The sequence below is a fragment of the Mustela lutreola genome, chromosome 10 (genome assembly GCF_030435805.1).
Source record: "Mustela lutreola isolate mMusLut2 chromosome 10, mMusLut2.pri, whole genome shotgun sequence".
NCBI classification, from domain to species: Eukaryota; Metazoa; Chordata; class Mammalia; order Carnivora; family Mustelidae; genus Mustela; species Mustela lutreola.
The window spans coordinates 45818236-45841529 of record NC_081299.1 but is presented as its reverse complement, the minus strand read 5'-3'; the positions used below and the strand labels follow the sequence as shown (position 1 = coordinate 45841529).

The 23294-nt window shown below is 47.2% G+C and overlaps 1 protein-coding gene across 6 annotated transcripts in view; it reads left to right on the top strand.

Moving 5' to 3' along the window:
• Window positions 1–23294, top strand: part of DAB1 (DAB adaptor protein 1) — a 1141240-nt gene that overhangs the window by 1076320 nt on the left and 41626 nt on the right. For all 6 annotated transcript variants that reach the window (XM_059136979.1, XM_059136977.1, XM_059136982.1 and 3 more), the window contains one exon: window positions 2430–2489. In XM_059136979.1, coding sequence (XP_058992962.1) covers window positions 2430–2489 — 60 coding nt within the window. The remainder of the gene's footprint in view (window positions 1–2429; window positions 2490–23294) is intronic.

Genomic DNA, 23294 nt, shown 5'->3' with positions numbered 1-23294 from the left:
TCCCCTGAATAAGACAAGCTCCATTCCATCGGGGGCCGTACCCAGCTTGTTCTCCATCACTGTCCCGGGCAATGCACAGAGCATGACGCATAATGGGCTCTTGGCCGCTTTGATTTTTTTTAGTGGAAGATCGTACCAGAGGTTACAAAGGGTACAGAGGAAGGCTCCCACCAGGTATAGAGCCAGGCGAGGCTCCCAAGAAGACATCCCAGCAGACATAAATCTTAACGGACAAACAGGCAGATTGATATCTCACCCATGGGAGAGCCGAGCAGCCGAGCTTTTTCAATTATGCACAGTTTGGGTTTATCCGTCCTGCCGCTTCTCCGTTTGCAGGGATAATTGAGAGTCAGCCGTGGTTCAGCTTGCTAAGTGCCCATAGTGAGCCGTGAATTACGGAGCACAGAAATGCTGTTCATTTAGCTCAGGAAAGGGTGAGCTAGTAAAAATACAAGTGTGGGCTGGTAATTTATTGGCCCTTGTTAGCAAGGACTCGGTAGGCATTCTTAGAGGATCCTGTTCAGATGGAGGCCCTTTATCAGGAGCAAAGAAATTATATTCTTCATTGGTGACCGGCGCGCTCAGGTTTGCAAGAACAGCTCAGAAAGTGCATCTCCGTGCTTCCTCGTTGTCTTCTTTTCTACAAGAATGTGCACAGCCTTCTGAGAGTATGGAAGTGATGTCCCAGGAAAAGATGCCATCAGAACAGCTACAGGGATGGGGGACGGGTGTGGACAGGGGGTGAGATGCAGCTGTCTGTATGATGGAGTAGTAAAAAGGCAGAGCGACTCTGGCAGCCCTGATCACCTTCCGGCTTCCTTCTCCTCCTCTGCACCATGGGGGCAGTTGTCACCCTTACCCAACTGACTGGTCCCAAGGATCCCATGAGAATATGTATAAACACAAACATTCAGAACAATGCCAGGCATGCAGAAGGTACCCTGTCCTTCATGCCTTTAGTCATCAATGTCTCATCTGGCGGCCAGAAAGAGCTGGGTTTGAATCTCATCACTTAACTAGATTGCCAGCTTTGGACGGGTTTCCCTAACCTCTCTGAGCCTCTCTTTCTACTGTGTAAAGTGAAGATTCTGATACCAACTTCTTAGGATTATTATAAGGGTTTTAAATTGAGCTGATGAGAGTTCAGATAGAAAGGGGGACTCGAGGAAGGAGCCGAAATTCCTCCTTCTTCTCCTCAGTGGTAGAGTTGGCTGGTCCAAGCCTAAGAGATACTTTTTCTGTTTCCTCACTGTGGCCCACATTTCTGATGATACATTTACCCTGAAGACATTTACCCAATGCCTACTGAGCTGTAGTAGACCATGCCAGCTCTTAAGGAGCTCCTGATCTGATGAAAAGGGACACAGACTAGCAGACGGTTGTAAAGTCACTACAGGCTGAGGCTATAGGCCATTCGAGGTGTGAGCTGTGCCGTGTTGGGAAGCACAGGTGATTGCTTGCAAGCCAGAAGGTTTTGGTATAAAGCCCTTGATTGACTCATTAGAAAAGTATTCAACATATCTGTGGTTGTTGGTATTACAGAATACATTCTTACACTTGCTTGAGGTGTCAGGAGTGAAAGAAGCTACCATCCTAACATTTCACAGGATTATAGCTCCCAATAGTTTATATTGACCTTCTCCTTTCTCCTTTGATCCCCACAATAACCCGCCCAAGAAGCAAAAACCACGAGCTCCCATCTTATAACCGTGAATCCCAGAGAGCTAAGTAGCCTGCTCAGAGCGGTGCAGTTACCAAGTGGCCCAGTAGTGAGACCAGAAAGACAAGTCAGAGGAGAGAGGGAGGGAAGAAGATGTAGATACATTTTTAAAAGCAACTGAAATTTTCCGGGTTCTCGTCTTACACGTTTCATGCCACGGATGGCCCCTTTTCTTGGAAAAAACGTTTGTGACTATCACATGGCTTATTTACGATCCCAGCAGAAGCCATTCTTGATACTGAGACCTTGATATTTGCCATATTTTAAATAACCTGGCTCTCCGTCTTTGCACCAAGCAACTTAAGCTCAGCCGCACACTCATTTTAATTGCTTTGCACGAGTCAGAGCGCCTCCCTGGGTCCCATTCCTGTCCTTGGTAAAACGAGGATTATTTCTGCTACCACGTGAGCCCTGGGGTTTCCGCAGCCCCCTGTTCTGTGATTCTGGGAGGAGCCCGGTGGCAGAGAGCCTCTGCAAACATTTATGAAGTGGTTCACACACTCCTCCCTCACCCAGCTGTCCCCAGGAAAGGAGCCTGGCCTGCTGTCCCTGCAATCCCAGCAGCCCCTTTGATTTGGGACCCTCGGGCCTCAGGGGCCATTCTCTTCCACACTCAGCCAGCTCGGAGTTGAAGTGGGGTTGCTTTGTTCTTCGAAAGTGGAATAAATCGCAAAGTGTTTTGACGATGTCGAATTTGATTTTTCCACAGGTTCCCACCAGCCAAAAGAAGGAAGGTGTTTATGATGTGCCAAAAAGTCAACCTGTAAGTGTAAGTACACCTTCTCTCTTCTGCCAGGTTCGCATAGCCTGCCTTCTTAAGGAACTGTGTCTACCAGCTAAGGAAAGGAACCCCTCTTCTGGATATAAGTGTCACAACGGGTAGAGCTCTGCCGGGGTCTCCATGCCAAGGACTGCTCAGTGAGTCGGAGAGAAGGAGGCATAAGGCAGAAACGGTGGGGCTGAGGAAGGGGGGCCAGTCTGGACCAGGGTCTGGCCCTATGAGTGGCAGTGAGTTGAATTGTGCAAACCACTATGTCTGAAGGCCTCAAGGTCTCGGGTGTGTGATGCCAAAAGTCTCCCACCAAAGACTTCACTATACCTGGTAAGATGGGGGTAGTGTCTTGATCCTGGGATGAGGGTCAGCCATCCAATTTGAAAGGGGTTGACCAGTCTCAGAGGGACAGAGAGGTGGCTAGGGTCTTTGTGGTGGATGTGGGTCCAACCAGTGGACAGACCACTATAAAAAAGGCCATGTATAGTGCAAAGAACACTCCGCTACCACTAGACCCCAGCAGCTGGAGGGACCTCTGTAAACAGGACGTCGCAAGCTCTGTGACACTGTGTCATGCCACTGCTAGGCCAGGCCTGTGGGTATGACCTCTGGTTGGCACTCAGAAGGTAGCTTCTGTCCACAACTTGGGAGCACCGGGAAACTTTTGCTCAGGGGGACGTGTGACTTGGCCATAGCCCTTGTGAAAAGAACTAGGGTATTTAGTTACTGTTGATCTCAGCTTAATAATGGATAGAAAAAGCACAGGCTGTGAAGACAGACCCTTAGAAGTTGCAGCTCTGACCCTCATAGGACAGTTGTGAGGCTGAATGATGCTATCTGGGACACTGGTTTTGGTCCTGGGCCCCACCCTGTGAGAGACATGAAAGGCACCTCTGCATGTTTCAAGATCAGATCGAGAGGGCAGTTTGAATCCCCATTCCCAGGGAGGCCGCAGAAGGACCTAGAAATGCTTGGCCTAGAGAAAAGAAACCGTAAACTTGGAGATGGGAGCACCAAGGGCCCCTGGATGGAAGGGGGAGGACGCTGTTCTGTGCTGGCTGGTTCATGGAACTGAGACCAGTGAGGGGTCCTACTAGAAGGCTGCCTTCAGCCTAGAGGGAGAATGACCTTCCTGAATGATGGGTCAGAGCTGTTAAGGGTAGAAATGCTGGCATATAAGGGAGTGAGCTCCCCATCACTGGAGCTGTGTGAGCAGAGGCTAGAAGATGACTTGTCAGAAAGACTATGGGGGGTTCACATGTGGAGTGGGTAGAGGGTGAAGACGAGCTCTGTTGTCCCTTCCAAACCCGAGCTGCTGTCCTCTCGAGTTGAAAGTCTCTCTGGGTTCCTACCCTCCCCTGTCCATTCCTTACCCACTATCTTGCAACTGCCATACCCCACCTAACTACTGCTTGCAGTGGTTAGATTTTGCGAAAAGGCATATCTGAATGCGTGGCCTTCTCAAAAACTTGAGTCTACAATGTAGAAGAGAATGTGCACCACAATGCTGTTTGGAGAAAAAGCCGTGTTTCTCCTTGAGACCGTGTTTCTCCTTTTCAGACCTCCTTGTCACCTAGACACTGGTCTGTTTTCCATATTTCCATTTGGTTCAGCTCCCATCACACAGCTCCCCACAATTCAATTTGTGCCGGCCTAAATTGCCTCACTTGCCCCTAACAGGTTTAGATATACGAGGAAACATGCTCCATTTGCCGCCTTGGTTTTTGTGAATCTATTAACAGTCTGACCACACCATCCCCATGCTTAGCAGGTTAAAAAAAAAAAAAAAAAAAATGCAAGCTCCTTAGCCTGCCATACACAGTACTCTGATGCCGACCTCAGCCCGTACTTCTGGTCTACCTACGTCCTGACCACCCCCGCCCGACCCCGTCCTGCTCTTCTGCACTCTGCAGCCTCCTGAAGGAGCCACATCCCCCCCTTAGCTTCAGGCCCTGGGGGCTCAGGGAGACTTTCTGGTCTTCTGCCGTACCCAGTGTCAGCAGGTCACCCTCCCTCTGTGCCCCACTCCATATCATTCCTCTGTTTTAACAGCACTTAGCACACAGCGTTGAAACTCTGCTCCTTGCCCATCACTTCCAGGAGCTTCCCCAGGTCCCTGAACTACCAGAAGCAAGCCCAGGGCCCAGCACATAGAAGCTGGGCATGACACAGCCATGCTAGGAATGTTTCATAAACATACAAACGACTCTGCCCTATAGAAGAAATTGATGAAAATCCTGCTTTCTTTTAAAGGGAATTAATTTCCTGTTTTTCTGACGCTGAAATAGGCATTAGGTAAAGATGCTAAGGTTTTTCTTGGGAACTATCTGGGCTGCCTGAGTGGCCTGCAGAAGCTCCCAGCCCTCTGTTCCCAACAGAGTCCTAGAAGCATCTGGGTGATTCTGGCTTTTCCATAAACAGTTTCCACATTTTTTTAAAGCTGAAGAGAGGTCGCAAGTTAAAAGCACCAGGGCAGGGGCTTGCATTTGGAATCCCAACTCCTGCTCTTACAACCTATGGGACTTCTCATAAGTTCCCTTGTTTCTGTGCCTCATTGTTCTCATCTACCAAAAAGAGTAACTGAACCCAACTTAATAAATGGTTTTGAGAAGATAGCGTATGTGTCGGAAACTTGACCCCACTTGCCTAAACTTCTTAGAGGTCCTTTAAATATCCTACATCCTTCCCTGTTCTGGGACCTTCCTGTCCTCCAGGCTTGCCTCTCTGGACCCGCCTCTCTAGTGAGTGTGTACTCCCTAGGATGCCTCTGTGCTCTGAATATCCCTGCTGTCAGCTTGCTGTTTGCTCCTTCGCTACCTGCTCCTTAGCCAGAAGCACAAGTAAACCACAGACAACCAAATTGTGCTTATTAAGCAGCTTCCGGGCCGTTTGGGGCCTTCCACAGGTTTCCCACAAGAAGGGAAATTGCCTTGTGGTCTGTTGCTCTAGATACCCCTGGGTTTCTTCTTCCTTGGGTCCAGGTCTGCCCAGAGCCGAGTAGGAGACTCACTATGAGGCAGTCACTGGGGCAAACCATGAATCAGCCCCAGATGAAATGGCCTGATCTTCAGCATCAGACCTGGGTATGCTCTCATTTGGGCCACCTACCAAGGGTCTTTGAGTATCGTTTTACATCTCTAAACCTCAGTGTCATCATCTGTAAAGAGAAAGTAGTGCCTGCCTTGTAGCTTTATTTGGAGGCTTTATGTAAAACCCTTAACGGGGGATATGGATTAGATTAAATGAGAACATTTCTGAGTGTTGCCCTTACAAGTAATGTGCCAGCAAAGCAGGGGATTGCGAGTGTGGGAGGTAGTAGCACACCTCCTCTGGGAAGCCTTCTTTGCCCCAGGGTAATAAACCACCGCCCACCCCACAGCGGGAGACCTCTCTGTTCCTCTTTGCCATGACCATGATCACAATGCATGGTTACTTTTTCTTAATGAATCCACATGAGCCATTGACTTTGATTTTCTTAAGGGCCTTGGGTTTGGGGTTAGTAACAGTACCTGCCTTAGAATGTTTGTTTAAGGACTGAATGAGCTGAAGGGTGTGAATCAGTACGGGGCTTGGTGCAGAGTAGGGATTAAACAGTGTGAGCTATTCTATTCTATTTGCTTCTCTTACTTTTCTTCATAGAAAAGGACAGGAATCACTTTTATTCAACACTCTCTCTAAAGTTACTCTTCTGGGGAGTTGGGATCTCTTTGAGCTTTTGATGGTAGACCCTTTCCCCATGAAAAAACAAAACAGAACCAAAAAACCCACACGTGTGCTCATGGAAACTTCTGTTGGCCATGGAGCCAATGGGATGTTTGACTGCAGCTCCAAAACGTCTGTCATAGAGCTTAGTCCCTGGCTCATTGTCACCTTCCGTGGTCAGAGATCCCCTCACCAAGTTGTGACGTTAGGTGTATTGCATGCTAGAGTCTGGCTCTGAAGTTAGAGTTCGTTGCTTTTCTTGTGGATCGTACCTACCTCAATGCTTCAAGGTATAGGACCGCAGTTTTGTCTTGATGAGCTGGGCTGCAGGTGCAGAGAAAAAGCCAATTCCCTCTCTTCGCTCTCCTCCCCCAGCTTCCTGTATCCATGCTCTAGTTTACCCCACCAGACCCCATTACTGTGGGGTGCTGAGCTGTACCTGCACTTTCCTTATTCCCCTTTCACATGTAATATGCTTGGATGCTTTTGTTGGCTCGTTTTGATCCAAACCTATCGTGCTCCCTTTTTCTAGCAGATTTGCTCTTAGGGTCCTGCTATGCTCCCCTCCACTCTTTCCTAGGACTCAGAACCAGGAGAAGGGTTATTCCCACTCACTCCCGCAAATACACATTTCCTCTCTGCCTAGTCAAGGCAGCTGGCAGATTTGCACACAGGCTTGTTTATGTTTGTTTGTTTGTTTGTTTGTTTATGCCTGGGTCTCTGAACTCCCCATAGCACAGATGCTGACTGATAGGGAGCGTTAGCCGGCTAGAGAGACAGGAAGGAGGTTTCACTTGGGCAGAGCCTTGAAGGATGAACAGGACATCGTAGGCCAAGTGCCTTCTGGGCATATCACTGAGGTCCTTGGGCTCCTGAGTTCCCACTGCCTCTACTTAGCAGCTCTTAGAACGGATGAATTTATCATCAATCTCCTCAAAGAAACAAGGGACATGAAGGCAGTCTTCCTTTCTGCCAGCTGATAATGCTGCTCATGTTCTTTAGACAAACATCCTGGCCTCTCTGGGGCTGTCAGGAATGTGCAGTTCTGAGTGCGGAGGAAGGTGTCTGCTAAGCTGTCCATTACCACATCCATTATTCAGTGCTTTTTGCACTCTGTTAGCCTTTGAACATGATTCTGGTTCTGCAGGGGGACCTCCAGTGGAACAGTGCATTCCCAGATTGCAGAAGTGCCTCTTTCAGACCCTGTTATGCCCCAACTCTGAACTTGGTTGAGACTTAACCTTCATGGTCAACTGTTTCAGTGACTCAGACCTAAACCGTAGCGTGCCTCGTGTCATTGTCACGTGAGAAACACCCAGCCCCTGTCTTCTCTCTTCCCCTCCTTCCCACTTCCTGTAATATGCTTAAGGCTGAAAAAGAACCCTTTACCCCCTAATTGTCCAGTTTAAAACCCCATGTAGTTGTACTGAACATAAAAGGCTTTCTAATTATCAGTAATAACCAGTCAGTGGATTATAGCTGAACTTTCTTTGGCCTTCAAAAGAGAGACCTCCAAAGTTTGACACAGTGATAAACAGGAGGGACACACGTGTTGTCAAACTGATAAGCTACCATCAACATTCTTTTTTGTGGGGGGAGAGGTGGGGTGGAAACATGGATTCAGAAATTTGAAGGAATGATCGGACTCCCCCTGAGCTGCCTTCCTCACTTTGGGCGTGATTTGTGCCAATCACTTCAAGTTTCCGAGACTCATTTTTCTGTTCTGCAAAATAGAAATGACCACCATCCTCTACCAACATCTCAGGGCTTTTGTGAGACTCAGGAAGCAACATGAGAGCATTTTCTGTGAGGATGAGGGGTTGCTTTCGTGGACCCCAGGGGTGGAAAGATTGAGGGATAGTGTGTGTTAGTTGCCTCCAGTTGTTTTATAGGCTCTCCTAGGATTACAAGAAAGGCTCAAGTTTTATAACAAGAGAGAGCACATCTGGGCTCAACATAAGGAAAAAAAAAAAAATGAGACCATCTGAGCTGATTTTGGGGAGGACAGGATAGTTCTCAGAGTAGTGAGGTCCCTAGGAGCATTCCAGCAGCAGGTGAATGTTTCTGTAGGGTGCTCATGCTATGAAGTGAGTGCAGGAATGGATCTTAGAATTACGCATCTGTCTTCATATTCAGTTGCCGCCATGTTTATTGCATCTGGTATTTACCTCATCATCTTGCTCCCACTTTCTCAGCTGCCAAGCCAGATACCCCAGAGGCTCCATTCCCATCTCCATCCTCCTCTTCCTGGCTTTCATTGCACAGCAATCAGTGGTGGCATTGCCCTATGAAGCCACTGCTCTGGCTGGAAACAAGTTTACCAAGCATCGAAATCAAGGCACCACACTGAACAAGCATTAGACACAGAGTTGGTACTTAGAAGATTGGTTCCTCCTTTGTTTCCTTCTGGAGAGCTTGACATCTGCACTCTCCATCTGTCTGGTGTGTCTTGAAAAGGAGCCATGCTGGGAGAAACTGCTTAGAAACCGCAGTATCCGGATCTCCAGTCCAGGCCTCCCTTCATTCCCTTTCTCTGTGTCATAGCACCAGGCCACTGGGCGCGCATACTGAGAGTCTACGGGAGCTTGGCTGGGGAAAAAGCAGGTTAACTTTATGGAGCACGTGCTGTGAGCCACAGGTAGCCTGGACCGTGGTTCCAGCCTGTCTTCACAGCTGGGAGATCAGTTACACATACGGAAGCTGAGGCTTCCAGAGGTCACATCACTCGCCCACAGTTACAAAGCTGGTAAGGAGCAGAGCCAGGAGATGAACCTTTCGTTGTTCTGACTCAGGCACCCACACAATTTCCACTAAAACCTATTGCCTTTAGGACTGAAGAAAATGCCAAGCTCCCATCTCCTCTTCCTCACTGTAGACAGAAATAGTACTCAGGCTGGTTTCTGACTTCTGTTATTCACTGCTGCTGAGGCCAGTCCCTGGAGAGGCTGTGAACACCCCTTTCCCCCTTTAAACCGAGTTCCATGAGGCATGCCTGTGTCTGACTCGTTCCAGACCCCTCACACTGCCTGTGCACTGTTTTCTTCATCCTGATGTTGAAAAAAATAATTGGGAACCCCAAAGAACAAATCCCAATGAAAGCTGCCTCCCTCTGAAAATCAGGGAGCTGCTCATTGGTCCTTTCCTGCCTCCCACCCGCAAAATGCCTGTGTTTCTATACAAGACCCCTGTCCCCCAACGATCAGTATCCAGTTGATTTTGCTTGCCCTAGATTTTTTAAAAAGCTATTTTATGTATTCATTTAATAGAGTGAGCAAGTGAGAGAGCAGAACCAGGAGGAGCAGCAGAGGGAGAGAGAGAAGCAGGCTTTCAGCTGAGCAGGGAGCCCCATGTGGGGCTCGATCCCAGGACCCTGGGATCATGACCTGAGCCGAAGGCTTAACCCGCTGAGCCACCCAGGCACCCCTTCCTTGCCCTAGATTTAATTCCATTTCCCTGCTGCAAATGTAGGAAGAGTCAATCCATTGATGTGAAGCATTGCCGAAATTCTCTGGACAACTGTTCGTAACCACCCCCCACCCCCACCCCCACCCCCACCCCCACCCCCACCCATCCCCATCTTTCATGGCAAATAAATTTTCATTCACAATTCAGCAGTTGGTTTTTCCTTTAGTTTGAAATCTGGATCAAGATGTTTCATAATTGAATTAAATCTAGTCTGAACATTTGTCAGTTTCACTTCCTCATTAAGCACCACATTGTAGAGAAATGATAATCGTCAGAATGCAGTTAACATAGATGTCACACAAGAGGAGGTCTTCCTGAGCTAGGGGAGAGGAATCTGAATCTGCATATTCCCACGAAGGAAAAAGAAGTTGGTCCCATCTCACGTTTCTCAGGCAGGCTTTCTTATTGCAACACTTAGCAAAACCATCCTGAGATAGAATCCAAAATTCCTAGAATCTCAGAGTTAAGGAGAATATGGAAAGCTGCTGGTTTAGCCTCCCCACCGGTGCAGGAATCCCTCCAGAACACTTGTGAGCACCAATGAACATGCCTGCCTCTGGCCTTGGCCCCGTGCCTGCAGTCCCAGACCTTCAGGATTTGTAATCCCACTGCCCAGGTGCTGAGGAGTCCTTCTTTTCTGAGTTCCCTTACAACTTCTGTTCATTTATTGATTCCTTCATTCATCCTTTTGGCAGATACATACTAAGGACCTCCTACCTGCCAGAAAGTGTTCTACTCAGTAGAGATAGAGAGATGAATAAGGCTGGCTGCTTGAGAATCTTAATGGTCTCAGGAAGGGAGACTTATGCAAATAATTGCAACCGATGTAATCCAGGCGGTAAGAGGCCTTCCAGAAGATGCTATGGGAGCACAGTGGGGAGGCAGCACACTTTGCCAGAGGGAGTTCACAAGGTCTTCACCCAGGAGGTAGATAAAAGATGAGGGGAACTTGGCACTAGAGGAAGGTGAAACAGTATTCAGGAAGAAGGAGCTGAATGTTTAAAGGCACTGAAATGTGGGGAAACACACCATATCCCAGGGGCTGAGGAAGAGTGGGGTGGTGGGACTGCAGGATGCCTTCAAGGGAGCAGGAGACTACGTGCCAGCACCCATGAGAGAAGGGCCTGGAATGTGGTGCTCAGACACGGGGATTGGCTGGGAAGCCGCTAATGTTCTCAGGTGTGGATTGGTGCTGTTGGAGTTGCGATTCTCACCTTCACTTTGGTGGCCTGCGGCAGGTGGCTTAAGCCCTTGGAGAGACTGTTAAGAAGCTAATGGGATTAACTCTGTGTATCTATCAGGATGAAGTCAGGAAAACAGCCCACAGGTGGTAATTTAATAGAGGGAATTTAATGTGGAGAACTTGTTACGAAGGTATTAGAAGAGCTGCAGAGCCAAACAGAAGACAGTGGGGCAACCCAAATTAGTCAGAGTCAGAAGTTGCTACCATCCCCAGGGCTGGAAGGACAAAGAGAAGGGCCCAGGCTGCCAGCAGGCCCTGCAGCTGTTGAGGGAGCTGTCTAGCAGGAGCGGGGCCTTGGCCAGCCCAGAGGGATGAGACGTCTGCTGGAAACTGAAACCATGCACTTGACTCCACCACTGCCAGAATCCCGCCTGAAGAGAGCCAGCAAGAAATTCAGTACTTCTCCCTTCCTCCCACCATCCAGCGTCCAACTACCATCTCCTGTTGGCCAAGTCTAAGAGGAAATAGGTTGGCAAGGGAGCTCAGGCAATGGAGAGGACAGGGATTAGGGCAGGAATGGGTCTGAGGGCAAAGAGATCAAGGGATAGACAAGTAAGGACTACTGTGGGTCTAGACTGAGGGTGAGAGCCTGCAGACCAGGAGAGGCATGGAGGAAGGGAGGTGTATAAATTTGAGCGAATGATGGGGTAGATCTGGAAAGATCTTGCTGATGTGGGGGGTGAGAGATACATGATGTCTAAGCTACCTCCAAAGTGGCCAGCTTGGGGAGGTCATGAACCAGGCAATAGGGCCCAAACGCTGGGTCTCCTCTTCTCCTGCACTGTCATTTATATCCGTGCTGTTTTATGTCTGTAGGTTCTAGGAGTGTTTGTAAGGTCAGCCTTTCCATCCTCTGTCTTCACTTTCTTGCCAAAGACAGTACTCATCCCTTTCATTCCCCTCTCTGTTCTCGGTCCCTGACTTGCATTGTGGTGGTGTCACATTATCACTTAGATCGGTATTTGGCTCTTTCTTCACAGTTTGGAAAACCGGGCTGTCATGAATGGAATCAAGCAGGGTTGTAGACAGCTCGCTGTTAAATCATTCCTGAAACTTGTTTTCTACAAATGCAAATGTGGAAGGGGATAAGTGCTTGCATAAGCAGTCGCCTGGCATCCCGTTTGCTCAGTTGTGTGTTGGCAGTAATCATGTCTGGACAAAACAGGGATCGCTCCGTTGCTGGGTGCGGATACCTGCCACGGGGCCCCTAGAGGAATGGTCTTCAAGCTTTTAATAAAACCCCGGGACTTTTACTCAACTGAAATATCCCAGTAGCTTTATATTTAAACAGATCTAAGGGGAGTTGTGGCTGAAGCAGGGCTGGAGCCTCAAGGTCTACCCACCTGGAATCCTTTACTGAAGGACAGAAGCTTCTAGAAAGGAAGAGATCCAGAGAGAGGGTGATACGAAAACCACTGTCAAAAAAAATCCACTAGTTAATTCCATGGGTGGGAGAAATGGGGTGTTCAGAAGAAAAGATCCTTCATGTTCTTTTCCATTGGCGTCTGTTTTTCTGTAATTGAATTCGTGAACACAGACCACGAGCCTCCTCTTTGAGAGAGAGGAAAGCAGCAGAAAGAACACAAAATTTGAAGTTAATCAGAGCTTTATGCTTCTTAGCTGTACAATTAGGCAGGGTGCTTTATCTTTTGGATTGTTCTGAGTGACCATTAGCAACATGGGCAGAGCACATGGCAGTCAACTTGGAATTACAGTTTGAGGTGTGAGCCTTTCAGCCCTGCTACTTAGCCCTTACATTTTCCTTCCTCAATTACAAGTTGTATGAACCTGGATGGTCTGTTCACTATAAAATGTGAGTACTGACTATGGTGCCTACCTCATAGAATTCTTCTGAGGACTGAATAAGGGGGTATATGTATAATATATAGATCAGCACCTGGCACATAGTAAGTACTCAATAAATGTTAGCCGTAATTATTATTATTATGAGCTATTATGGCCATGGGACTATACCAAGTGCTTCAAGGGACAGGAGGAGGAGTCAGACCCAGCCCAGTCACTAGGGTGCTTGTGGTCTATGGGTGGGAATAACTTTGATATATAAGGGAGGGGTGAGAATGCCTTTTTTTTTTTTTAATCTTATGTTAGCATAAAGTATAACATTAGTTTTTGATGTAGTGTTCCAAGATTCATTGTTTACGTATAACACCCAGTGTTCCATACAATACATGCCCTTCTTAATAACCATGATTGGGCTATCCCATTCCCCCACCCCCTTCCCTCTAAAACCCTCAGTTTCTCATAGTCCGTAGTCTCTCATGGTTCATCTCCCCCTCAGATTCCGCTCTCCTTCATTTTTCCTTTCCTTCTCCTAATGTCCTCCATGCTATTCCTTATGTTCTACAAATAAGTGAAACCATATGATAATTGACTTTCTCTGCTTGACTTATTTCACTCAGCTTAATCTCTTCCAGTTTCATCCATGTTGATGCTAAAGTTGGATATTCATCCTTTCTGATTGCTGAGTAATATTCCATTGTATATATGGACCACATCTTCTTTATCCATTCTTCTGTTGAAGGGCATCTTTGTTTTTTCTACAGTTTGGCTAGTGTGGCCATTGCTGCTATGAACATTGGGGTACATGTGGCCCTTCTTTTCACTACATCTGTATCTTTGGGGTAAATACCCAATAGTGCAATTGCTGGGTCATAGGTAGCTCTATTTTTAACTTTATAAAGAATCTCCACAGTTTTTCTTTTTTTTTTTTTTTTTTAAAGATTTTATTTATTTTATTTGACAGACAGAGATTACAAATAGGCAGAGAGGCAGGCAGAGAGAGAGAGGAGGAAGCAGGCTCCCTGCCGAGCAGAGAGCCCGATGCGGGACTCGATCCCAGGACCCTGAGATCATGACCTGAGCCGAAGGCAGCGGCTTAACCCACTGAGCCACCCAGGCGCCCTCCACAGTTTTTCAAAGTAGCTGTAACAACTTGCATTCCCACCAACAGTGTAAGAGGGTTACCCTTTCTCCACATCCTTGCCTACATTTGTTTCTTGCCTTGTCAGCTTTTGCCATTCTAACTGGTGTCAGGTGGTATCTCACAATGTTTTGATTTGAATTTCCCTGATGGCTAAAGACAATGAACATTTTTTTTCATGTGTCTTTTAGCTATTTGTATGTCTTCTTTTCAGAGGTGTCTGCTCATGTCTTCTGCCCATTTTTTGACTTATTTGGAGGTTTTTTGGGTGTTGAGTTTGAGAAGTTCTTTATAGATCTTGGATATCAGCCCTTTGTCTGTAGTGTCATTTGAAAATATCTTCTTCCATTCCATGGGTTGTTACTTTGTTTTGTTGACTGTTTCCTTTGCTGTGCAGAAGCTTTTTATCTTGTTGAAGTCCCAAAAGTTCATTTTGCTTTTGTTTCCCTTGCCTTTGGAAACCTGTCTTGAAAGAAGTTGCTGTGGCTGATGTCAAAAAGGTCACTACCTATGTTCTTCTGTAGAATTTTGATGGATTCCTATCTCACATTGAGGTCTATCATCCATTTAGAGTTTATCTTTGTGTATGTAGTAAGCGAATGGTCAAGTTTCATTCTTCTGTATATAGTTATCCAATTTTCCCAGCACCATTTCTTGAAGAGACTGTCTTTTTTTCCATTGGATATTTTTTCCTGCCTTGTCGAAGAGTGTTTATCCATAGAGTGCCTTTAATTCTCCATGGCTAAGCAAAGTCAACAGGATCAGTTGTAACCTGAGAGCCTGGAGTAGAGCTGAACCTGCAAGAGTTCTTGGCTCTGGGGTGGGGATAAGGAACATTTGTCACTACCAAAGCAAGGGACAGCAGCACTTAATGCATGACCACAGTATTCTTCCAAACAACCGTGAGAAGTATGTCTCTCCTCTACTCTGAAGGTTATTAGAGATCAGAGAAGTTAAATCACTTAGCATGCCTAGAAGAGGCATCACTAAGAATCTGAGTCAGTTCTCTTTGAACTTAAATCTAAGGTGACCTAGTTTATCATTCAAACTGGGTTACTTTGGAAAGCAAAAGTGGTCTGCTGTTAACAATGCCATCCACACAGCCGGCATGAACAGGAGCTGTTCTTAAGCTAACCAGAATATTGGGCCACCCCTACCCAAAGCCAGTGGGTTGGTCCCAATGGGGCCAACCTGTCTCAAAGACCAAATCACATGGGATCAAACAGAAGGCAGGAAGAGTCTGTCCCTCTTGTTCTTGGCACTCTGCACCAATTGTTACCTGGGCTGAAGCAACCACAGTACTAGCCACAAGGTAGAGGTGCCCTGACACCCTTCAGTGGGCATAAATCAGATTGTTTGGAGATGTGTTACATGGTGAAAAAATGTGGTCCAGCAGTATCTGTTAACTGCTGCTGCTGTGAGTCCATCATTATTTCTCTAATACAGACCATTAACATTCACAGAACCTTAACTACAGCATCTCTAATGAGCACAGCTATAATATACCGTTTCCCCATAAATATCCATTGACACTGACACTCATTCTCTCTTGGTACAGTAATTTAGCTTTTCTGGATAAATCATCACACGGAGGCCCTTTCTCTCTCCCTAACTGCCGTTATTAGTGGTTACAGAAGGATAATGAACAAACTTGAGTTGTAAAAAAGGAGAAAGAGATGAATGATCATGGAGAATTCAGAAATACATGTTGGTGACCGCCCCACCCCCAAACACGCAAGACCTGTTTTCACCATGACTTAGAAAGGAGGCAAGAAAAGAACATTTGCTAAGCACTTGGTGAGGGCCAGGGAGCATGTGTGTTGCTTGGCAAAGCTGTAGCTGGTTCAGTGATTCACAAAGACACGTTGTCTGAACGGCCATTTGTGATACTTATAAAAACACAACTTTCTTGGCCCCACCCCCAGATCTGCTTTGGTAAGGCTCGCGTGCATATGTGTGTGTGCACGTGCATGTGTGTGTGTGTAAAGGGAGACAGAGAAAGCTCCCCCACTGGATTCTCATACTCCACTAAGTTTATCTAGTTTAATTAACATGGAAGCTGTGATTGTCTCCATTTTATGGAGAAGAAGACTGAGGTTGAGATGCTAGGGCAAGAGGGCAATAAGGTCTGGTTCTGAAGGAGGCATCCCCCGCTCCTGACTACATAAAGAATGGCTCCTGTGAAGGTGACATTGACTCCCATGTGACATACTACCCCCGCCCCACCTCCCCTTGCCCGCCTTTCGGAGAGCTCTGTCAGTGCCTCATCGTGTTTCTCTCCGGCAGGTTAGCAGCTGCCCTGATCTCCGTTACTCCTCCTTCCCACCATTGTGTGCTGTCAGCCCAGTACTCCGGCTTCATTCCCGATTTCTTATATTTTTCCACCTCCTTGTCTCTCTGACTATTTCTCTGTTGTTCTTTCCATAGTCATCTAGAAATTTCCAACCCCTTGATCCCCCAGTTGTCCTTACTTGTAATGTTATCTGGCCAGGGTCCTCCAGAGAAGATCGGGGTGGGCTGTAGCAGGGTGGGCTCCTAAACTGCCCAATGTGGATAATCCTTCCAGAACCCTTAACTTGCTCCGTGGTCTTAAATCACAGATTGTCTGACACCTTTTTGTTCCCCTCAGCATAGCTTACTAGTTAAGAGCACGTATTCCAAAGTTAGCCCACTTTGGTGAAAACTATAGCTCTACTATTTACTAGCCATATGACCTTGAGCAAGTTAAGTAATCCTTCTGTGCCTCAGTTTACTCCTCTGAAAATGAGAACAGCAATAGTACCTACATTTGTTGTAATAATTAAAGGAATTAACATGTAAATATTAATTAAATTATTAATATATTAATATACTTAATTATACACAGACGAAGTTCCATCTGAACAATAACCGTTATTATTAATTTGTCTTGCATGACTCCTGCCTGGCCAAGAAGGGATGAGGTATTAATATTAATATTAAAACCATCCCTTCTACTTCAGACCAGAATGGACTGTCTGGGATACATTCTAGAGATAGAATGACCATTTCTTTTCTTTTCTTTTTTTTTTTTTTTTTTTAAGATTTTATTTATTTATTTGACAGAGAGAGAGGGGGCAGCAAGGTAGAGAGTGGAAAAAGGAGAAGCAGGCTTCCCGCTGAGTAGGGAGCCCGATGCGGGGCTTGATCCCAGGACCTTGCAGTCATGACCAGAGCCGAAGGCAGGCACTTGATGACTAAGCCACCCAGGTGCCCCAGAATTACCATCTCTTAATGAATGAGTGGATGTCATGGTGGGGGAGAAAGATGTATCAAAAGTGACTTATCCATTTGGGGTTTTTAGAGATCTACCAAAACCAGAAAATATGATCTCAGCCATTGATGACATAATCAAGGATATATGAACCAGTTTAGATGAAAAAGGTCTTTCGTAGAGCAGACATAGCCAGCATACAGGTAAAGAGGGTCTCTGCCTGGGAGGTCCGTGCCGGATCTCACGAAATATGCCATCTTCTCGCCCTAGCTTCCTGGTCTTCAGAGAGCAGGTGTCCAGCACCAGAAAACAGGCAGGGAAAGCAGCAGATACCAGAGCAGTGACATCAGAGTAGCAAGCCTGGAGTTCCCTTGTCCCTGTAGTAGCATGCACAAAGTGTCCCTGTTATAATTGCATAATTTTTGCAATCCTGGAAGGTACCTCCTAGAACCAGTCTCTGCTCACTTATGCATTGCTACGTTCAGGCATTCATTCCTTCATCCATTCCACAAATACTGTATGGTGTCCACTGTGCGTCAAGTGCTGTGCTAGGCCCAGGTGCTTACAAGCCAGCCCAGGTCCCAGCCCTTGCCCAGCTCACATTCCCCCGGGGAAGGCTGCCAGCAAACAAGTTAAAAGGCAGAGCATGAGCGCAAGCCACAAAACCACACAAGATGATGTGCTAAGAAGTGAGGAGCTGCTCTTCCAACTAGGGAAATGGTCACAGGAGGCCTCCCTAGTGAGGTGTCACCTGAGATGAGAACTGAATTATGAGAAGAAACTGATGGGACAGAGACAGGGAAAAGCAAGGAGAAGGGCATGCCCTGGTGATCCACAAGGAACAGAAGGAAGCCCCCTGTTGACCAGAGCACAGCAGGAAAGGGGGAGAGCAGAAGATGAGTTCAAACACTGGGATGGGGAGCAGCCGGGCATGGACAGTCCTACAGGCAATGGTGGAGAGTTTGGATTTTATTCCAAGTGTAATGGGAGACATGGAGCATTTTAGGTACGGAAGTGAACCTGATCTGATGTAGTGCCACTGTGGCTGCTATATTGGAGATGAACTTAAGGGGCAAGAGTGAGAACAGAAGTCTAGGCCAAAGAGAATGCAGTGGAAGGGATACGGAGAGGCAGGCAGAGCTGAGGTAGCTTCTGGAGAGAGCAATTTTTAATGAATGGTTGGATTTTGGGGTGTGGGAGAGGAGGGATCAAAAGTAGTTTCTGGAGAGAGTCAGCAATTTTTAATGAGTGGTTGGTTGTCAGGGCATGGAAGAAGAGGGATCAAGAGTACGTGTGAGGCGCCTGGGTGGCTCAGTGGGTTAAGCCGCTGCCTTCGGCTCAGGTCATGATCTCAGGCTCCTGCGATCGAGTCCTGCAACGGGCTCTCTGCTCAGCAGGGAGCCTGCTTCCTCCTCTCTCTCTGCCTACTTGTGATCTCTCTCTGTCAAATAAATAAATAAAATCTTAAAAAAAAAAAAATAGTACGTGTGAACATCTAAGTGCTTGAACATCTAAGTGCTAGTTGGTGGCCTTTCCAGAAATCAGAAGACAAGGAAAGAACAGGTTGGGGGAGATCCGGAGTTCTTTGGACATGGTAAGCTTGAGAGGCTGAACAATATAGGATAGGATCTCTTCACCAATTTCTAGCAACTGAGGGGGAGGGTGGTAAGATCAGATATTGGCTCAACTTAAAGTAATAAGGAATGTCACAGATCAACTACCACCCTTCAGCCACTGATGGATCTCACTAATGGGAAGGACTTGAAGAATTCAGATGAAAATGCCATATAGATATTAGAAGGGCCAGAAGGATAGCATATCTCTGTTTTTGTAACTTTCTTCTGGGATATCTCCCTAACATTTCTTTGAAATCAGAACAAGGGCCATTTACCCTGATTGCAAAGCCTCAGTGTGTCAAGTGACAGAGTGGATATGTCATTCTTCTAGCATTTATACTAGTAAATGCCAAGTCTTTGTGAGTGAGCAAGTGTGTGTGTATGTGTGTGCATACATGTGCACACACATTCATGCCGAGCATTTGGAAACACCATATGGACTACCATACCCTCTGCTTAGTAAGTCATGCTATAACCAAGTTTCTTTCTGCTCAGTTTCCTATTCTCTTATATAAACATGTTCATCCACTCAGTCATTCTGGTTTTGTTTTTTTTTTTTTTAATTTGCCAATTCAATATAGTTTCCTTTTGTGTGCCAGTCACTGGGCTATCTAGATATTAGGAATGCAAAAACGAGTAAGATACAGTGTCCCATAAAAGGAACTTAGTCTCTACAAGGTCATACGTCTGTAGTGGAGAAGAGAGAATCAACCATTGTGAATGGACGTATGTGATGCCCAGAGGAGGATCATCTAATCCCACGTGAGGACCTTGGAGAAAGGCTTGGAAGAAGTAACTAGTCCCAAGTCTCTAGGGATATGTTGTGGTTCTCCTGATGAGCAAGGATGGGAAAGGCAGCCAGTCATAGGGAGTAGCTTGCACCAAAACCTGAAGGTGAGAAATATGCTGAGAGACCTGTTAAGAGGACATGTGAAATTATGACATAAAGTTACAAACTATTCAATCAGAGACAGTTGAGGATAGCGCTCCTCTGCATTTCCTGACTTTTTATCTTTAGGCTGCTGTCCAAGTCTGTTCTCTTGGTCAGCATTGCCTCATGTGATCTTCAGAGGTCTGTGAAGGCCATTTCCCTCACCATGTTACACATGAGCAAGCTGGGCTTTCCTTGGGGCCTTAGTTTCCTTGCGGTAAAGTATGCACTAGCTTTCTCTGCTCTGACTTACTGTCTTAGTCTATACAATTGGGAGGGGAATCACGATACGGATTTGGAGGTCCTCACTAGACACCAGGGGCCACGCCAGCAAAGCTACTCCCTGAAGCCTTATCTGAGCTAATCTTCGCCATTCCTCACGCTCCAACCTGAATTGCACCCCTCCAGTTGGCCTAGCTTGACTGTCACAGCTCAGAGAAGGGACAGCATCTCCGCCTGTACAGTGTTGGCCCAATACCCTGCTCATCGTGGGCACTCAGGAAGTTTATTAATTCTTAAACGAATGCCTTGAGGACCGAATCCAGGAATGAAGGAATGACTAAGGAAATGAATATGCCCGAGCATATAAAATCTGCATTCTTCTAGAGAAGAAAAGGAAAAGCATTTTGCCCAGAATGGCTGTCAGAGCAGCAGGCGAAGCCCTCCTAACTATTTTTTTCCTCTGCTGTGACATCTTACCATTTGTGACTTCCTCTGATGTGCTCTGTACTCAGCCTGAGCCTCTGCTACTCTCGCTTGATTTCCACTCCACTCAGTATTTCTTGTTACCATCCGGGTGCCATCTGGATCCCAGGAGTGGCCTCTCCAAGAGACACAGCAGCAAAAAAAAGAGAGGGCTGACTCTCAGAGAAGGTCCTCCTCCCCACGAGCATGTGGGGATCCTGTCATCCCGCTGACAAGAGCCGATTTCACATTACTGTGATTCTAATTCACTCCCTTTTCAAAGGACTGAACTGATGCCAAGTCTTGTTAGGACTTTTGAAAAACCCTTGAGTTTTTGCTAATGTAGAACCAGAATAATAGATTTTTTTTTTTTTAAAGGAGAGGCAATAAAGGAAGAGATCATTAAAAATAAGTAATTACAAGCTTTTGGGAAGTTGTTCCCCAGCAGCCTCCCGTCTTCTCTGCACCTCTCCACCTGTGCACATGTGTTCGCTTGCTGACGACCACTCAAGGAGCAGAGCCATTTTGCTTCCTGACAAAGGAATTGAAGGAAGAAAGGGGGACTCCACAGTCTAAAATTCTCCTTGTTGAATAGCAGCATGCTGGGGTGAGGTCATGGGTTGGGACCAGGATCTGGAGGCTCAGAGGCTTCTAGGAGTGTGAAAGCATGAACTTCCTGCCAGTGCTCTTGTAGAAACTCAGTGGCCAGGCTGGTGTTCTCAACCCCTCACTGGCCCCATTTTGGCTGCCACCATAGAAATAGCTCTACCGTGATGTCTCTTTCTGATCACTGCCTCATGACGACACTGATACTCTCAGACCCCTAGGGATGGAGTTGGACCCCATGTGTTTTGCAGTGGAGACAACAGTAGTGGGAACCACAGGCATGAGCCGTGTCGTCACTCTGAACCAAGCACTCTATACTGAAGGCTCAGTCTGATAATTATCCTAGGATAATTGTCTGTTTTCTCTTCCGTCTCCCTCAAGTGAGGTTAGGTCAAGGACTGTGTGTTCCCATAGTTGCTCAGTAAATGGATGTGGGGTGAATTAGCAACTGGCTATCACAGTCGTGACAGATGTCGCTGTCCCCACCCCTGTCACCCGCATACCGGCACTGCCGTGGTGTAGGCCTCATGATCCACATCTGCTACCCGCATCACTGTTCCTGAGATCAGACATACTTAGCTCTGAGTACCTTCTTGCGTAACCCGCCCTCTGCCTGCAAATCGTGCCACCAGTTCCATCCTTGTGTTGTGGGGTGGGTTTTGTTTTGGTTTTGTTGGTTGGTTTTTTCAAGAAAATAATGGCTCTGCTGTGGACAACTGGGGTGTGAAAATGTGGAGCTACCAACTGGATTCTAAACTTGGGATGGAGAGGAAGAGTAGAGAAGAAGAGGGCAGGGGGTAGGAGGGACGGACGGCGGGGCCGCCCCCCAGAGTGGTCCAGCCTCACCAGCCTGCGCACACGGGGAGAGAGGTACGGGCACAGGAGTCTGCCGCGTCGTGTATCTGCTGTGGGAGGGCCACATCATTCCTTCAGCTTCTCCGGGCGACTTTGCCCCTTCCCCTGGGATCATTGTTCCCCAGCCCTCTACAGTGGCCTGGGTTCTGTCTACTCTCACCTACCAAGGAAATCGTCCGTAGTTCCGTCAGTCCGTCGTCCCTCCCTCGTTCCCTCCTCCTTCCGTCCTTCCTCGGCCCCCTCTTACTCCTTCCTTCCTGCTGCTCTCTCCCCCCATTCTTCCCTCCCTCTCTCCCTCTGCCCCCCTCCTTTTTTCCTTTCCTTTCTCCCCCTCCCTCCCCAGCTCTCTCTCCCTCCCTTCCTCCCTCCCTCTTGTCACCCTCCCTCCACCTCCCTCCACCTGGTCCCTCCACCTGGCCCCTCCCCCCTTTCTTCCCTTCCTGTAATCTCGGAAGGGGAAATGACATCCGTTGCGATTTTATTCTGCCAGTTACTGTGCTCATTGTAGTCCTACACAACAGCCTTCTCGTTGCTTCCTCTCAGCAAGCCTACACTGCCCTATTTTTTGGAGGAGAAAACTAAGGTTCAGCGTGAGGAAGGAATTTCTCCAAGGAAGGGCCAACGATGAAGCAGCAGTTCGAACTGATTCTGGGTCAGACATCCCTCTTTCCATTCCCCCACTTGGCCCAGCCTAAAAACATCAAACTTCTCACCTAGAAACTTCTATCAACTTCTATCATTTTCAAATGCAAGCCAATTGGTTTTCTTAACATTTGATTGAAGCTGGGAAGCGCAAGGGTTCGGAGTCAGATTCCTGAGCCACAGCAGCCCCCTGGTCATCCACAATTAGCCCGGTCACCTTAGCACCTGGACCTTCCAAGGGGTGTCTGCCTTTCTCCTGCCACCTGAATGAATAAAGCACTAACAGATTCTTTTTACCTCCAGTCCCCATCCTGATTTTTCCCCTTGCATAGTCAGAAAGACCATTTCAAACTGAATGTCCACTGGGGATGAATGGATTAAGAAAATGTGGTAGAGGGGCACCTGTGTGGCTCAGTCTGTGAAGCGTCTGCCTTCAGCTCAGGTCGTGATCTCAGGGTCCTGGGACTGAGTCCTGCATCGGGGCTCCCTGCTCAGCGGGGAGCCTACTTCTCCCTCTGTCTCTGCCCTTTCCCCTATGCCCCCAGCTCATGTGTTCTCTCTTTCTCCCTCTCAGCCCTCTCTCTCTCAAATAAATACATAAAATGTGTTTTTTTTTTAATATGGTAGATCCACACAATAGAATATTAGTCAGCCTTTAAAGGGAATTCCTGTAAAGCCTACCCTATGTGACAGCTTAGCTGAACATTGAGGACATTACATCTAAGTCAAAGAAGCCAATTGCAAAGGAAAAATACCTCATGATACCACTCATCTGAGTCTATGAGATAGCCGAACACAGAGGCAGAGGGTAGAAGAGTGGTTGCAAGGGGCTGGGGGCAGGGGAAAGGAGGGTGCTGCTTTCGCCAGCAGAAGTTTTAGTTCTGC